This window comes from Neopelma chrysocephalum, unplaced genomic scaffold (assembly GCF_003984885.1).
Source record: "Neopelma chrysocephalum unplaced genomic scaffold, ASM398488v2 Primary Assembly neopelma1_250, whole genome shotgun sequence".
Classification (NCBI taxonomy): Eukaryota; Metazoa; Chordata; class Aves; order Passeriformes; family Pipridae; genus Neopelma; species Neopelma chrysocephalum.
In genome coordinates this window covers 16,807-19,874 of record NW_020897912.1, presented here as the reverse complement: position 1 = coordinate 19,874, position 3,068 = coordinate 16,807, and the positions used below count along the sequence as shown (strand labels likewise).

At 50.7% G+C, this 3,068-nt stretch overlaps 2 protein-coding genes across 2 annotated transcripts in view; one reads left to right on the top strand and one right to left on the bottom strand.

Annotated features, from left to right (window-relative positions):
* LOC113977516 (probable tRNA N6-adenosine threonylcarbamoyltransferase) overlaps positions 1-3,068 on the bottom strand; it is a gene marked incomplete at its 5' end in the record, with an annotated part of 19,816 nt that overhangs the window by 145 nt on the left and 16,603 nt on the right. The gene's annotated exons all lie outside the window — the stretch shown is intronic.
* LOC113977515 (heterogeneous nuclear ribonucleoprotein C-like) overlaps positions 1,017-3,068 on the top strand; it is a 6,948-nt gene continuing 4,896 nt past the window's right edge. Inside the window, 2 exon segments of the mRNA XM_027703679.1 lie at positions 1,017-1,050; positions 2,562-2,813. Of these exon segments, the coding sequence (XP_027559480.1) occupies positions 2,573-2,813 (241 nt within the window). The 5' untranslated portion in view covers positions 1,017-1,050; positions 2,562-2,572.

The following is a 3,068-nucleotide window of genomic DNA, read 5'->3' as shown; positions in this document are numbered from 1 at the left end:
GGGGGGGGGGGGGGGGGGGGGGGGGGGGGGGGGGGGGGGGGGAGGGGTCTCTCAACCTTCTCTCCTTCCACAGGACCCCCCCCGAGGAGGCACCGCCGGCCCCTCCCCCACCCCCTGAGACCCCTCCCCCTCCCCCCATCCCCCTCCCCTCCCCCACCCCCTCCCGGCGCCGTTTTGGGCCCAAATCTCCCGATTTTGGGGCCTTTTGTAGGTTTTTCGGGGGGTGGGGGAGGGGGCTGAGGTGGGGGAGGGGCTTCGGGGGGGGTTCGTTGGTGGGGGAGGGGCCGCGTTTTGATGGGGGGAGGGGCGGCGGGAGGAGGAGTTTTTTGTTTTTTAGCCCCTCCCCCAAAACCCCGAAACCGCCCCAAAAAAAATTTGCTTCTCTTTTTTTTCTGTTGTTTTTGTCTTTTCACAGCGCGATTTTTTTATAAAAAAAAAATAAAAGAGCCGCCGGCGACCGTAAGTGCCAAATTCTGCTTTTTTCACCCCAAAAACCGAAAACAGCTAAAAAAAAGCAAAAAAAAAAGCCAAGAAAAGCCCCAAAATAATCAGGATTTTGTCCCCCCACCCCCCGCCCCACCCCCCCTCCTTTAAGCCCCTCCCCCCCACCACGGGGCCCCTCCCCCCACAAAAAAACCAATTTTCCCACGGCGGGGGCGGGTTTTGGGAGGCCCCTCCCCCCTCCATCCCCAGGCCCCTCCCCCCCAATCCCCCCTTAATTAAGGCTCCCCCCCTAATTAATTAATTAAAGGCAATTTGGGACCCCCTGGGGATGGCCCCGGACAGGGGGAGGCCCCTCCCCCACCCCCCCCCAAAAAAAGGGCCCTTTTAGGGGGTTTTGGAAACTTTTTTTATTTTTTTTTTAATTTTTTTTTTTAATTTTTTATTTTTTTTTTTATTTTTTTAAAATTTTTTATTTTTTTATTTTTTTATCGGATTTTTTTATTTTTTAATTGTTGTCGTTTTTTCGGGGGCCGTTTTTGGCCCCTCCCCCCCCCTCGTTTCGTCGCCGCCGAAAAACCCACGGACGCCCCTCCCCCACCCCCCACGGTAAGAGGGGGTTAATTAGCGCTAATTAAGGGGGCGGGGGTCAATTATTTAATAATGGGGTTAATTATTCAAAAACGGGGGTTAATTAATCAAAAACGGGGGGTAATTACCCCCAAAAATGCCTCCTGGGCTAATTAGCGGCATTAATTAGTCTTTGGGCGGGTAATGAGGGTGTTAGTGGCACTAATTAGCGGCATTAATTAGGCTCTGGGTGGTTAATAAGGGTGTTAGTGGCGCTAATTAGCGGTGTTAATTAGGCTCTGGGTGGGTAATGAGGTTGTCAGTGGTGCTAACTAACGGCGTTAATTAGGCTCTGGGTGGTTAATTGGGGCGTTGTTGGCGCTAATTAGCATAATTAGACAGTTGTGGGGGTGGTAGGTGTGCTAATTAACCTGATTAATTAACCAGCGGTTGATTAGCGGGGGTGGTGGTAATGATGTTAATTAGCGCCGGTGATTAGCAGGAGTTGGGTCGGTGTAATTAATTAGCGCCGTTAATTACAAGGGGGTCGATCTGGGGGGTGATTAGCATAATTAATTAGGGAGGGCTGGTTAAGGGGCAGCAATGGCAGTAATTAGCACAATTAATTAGGGCAGGCTGGTTAAGGGGTGGTAATGGAGTAATCAGCATAATTAATTAATTTTTAATTAATTGATTTTGAATGGTTTGTTGGGGTTTTGAAGGTTTTTGGGGGATTTTGAAGGTTTTTGGTCGTTTTGAAGGTTTTGGGGGATTTTGAAGGTTTTTGGGGGTTTTGGAGCCATTTTTAGGTTGTTTCAAGCCATTTCTGGGTCATTTCGAGCTGTTCCTGGCTGGTTTGGAGCCATTTCTGGGTCATTTTGGGCCATTTCTGGGTGGTTTTGAGCCATTTTTGGGCAGTTTCAAGCCATTTTTGGGTCATTTCAAGCTGGTTTTGGGCAGTTTCAATCCATTTTTGGGTCGTTTCAAGCTGTTCCTGGGTGGTTTTGAGCCATTTTTGGGTGATTTCAAGCAGTTTTTGGGTCATTTTGAGCCATTTTTGGTCTATTGGAGCCATTCCTGGGTGGTTTTGGGCCGTTCTTGGGCCATTTTCAGCCATTTTTGGGTCGTGTGGGGCCGTTTCTGGGTGGTTTTGAGGCGTTTCTGGCCTATTTCGAGCCCTGGGCAGTTTAGAGCTGTTAATGGGTTGTTTTGGGCCATTTTTGAGTCATTTCAAGCCAATTTTGGCTGGTTCGAACCGTTCCTGGGTGGTTTCAAGCCATTTTTGGGTGGGTTTGAGTCAGTTTTAGACAGTTTTGAGCCATTTTTTGGGTGCTTTGGAGCCATTTTTGGGTTGTTTCAAGCCGGTTTTGGGTTATCTTGAGCCATTTTAGGTCATTTAGAGCTGGTTTTGGGTGGTTTCAAGCCGTTTTTTGGTCATTTCGAGCCGTTTTCGCTCATTTCAAGCCATTCCTGGGTGGTTTCAAGCCGGTTTTTTGGTCATTTTTATCCGGTTTTGGGCGTTCTCAACCCCCTTATCCCCCCCTTCGCAGCCCCCTCGGCCATGGCGAGCAACGTGACGAACAAGACGGACCCGCGGTCGCTGAACTCGCGGGTGTTCATCGGGAACCTCAACACGCTGGTGGTGAAGAAGAGCGACGTCGAGGCCATTTTCGCCAAGTACGGCAAGATCGTGGGGTGCTCCGTCCACAAAGGCTTCGCCTTCGTACAGTACGTCAACGAGCGCAACGCCCGCGCCGCCGTGGCCGGGGAGGACGGCAGGATGATCGCCGGGCAGGTCTTGGGTGAGAAAACACGGATTTTGGGTCATTTCGGGTCATTTAGGGGGGTTTGGGGTCAGTACGTCAACGACGCAACGCCCGCGCAGCCGTGGCCGGGGAGGATGGGAGGATGATCAACGGGCAGGTTTTGGGTGAGATTTGGGGTGTTTTGGGTCAATAATGGGGATTTGGGGGGTTTTGAGTGAGAGACAAAGTTTGGGGTCAGTTTGGCGGTGTTTGGGGTCTTAAGTGAGAAACCCCAGATTTGGGGTCATTTAG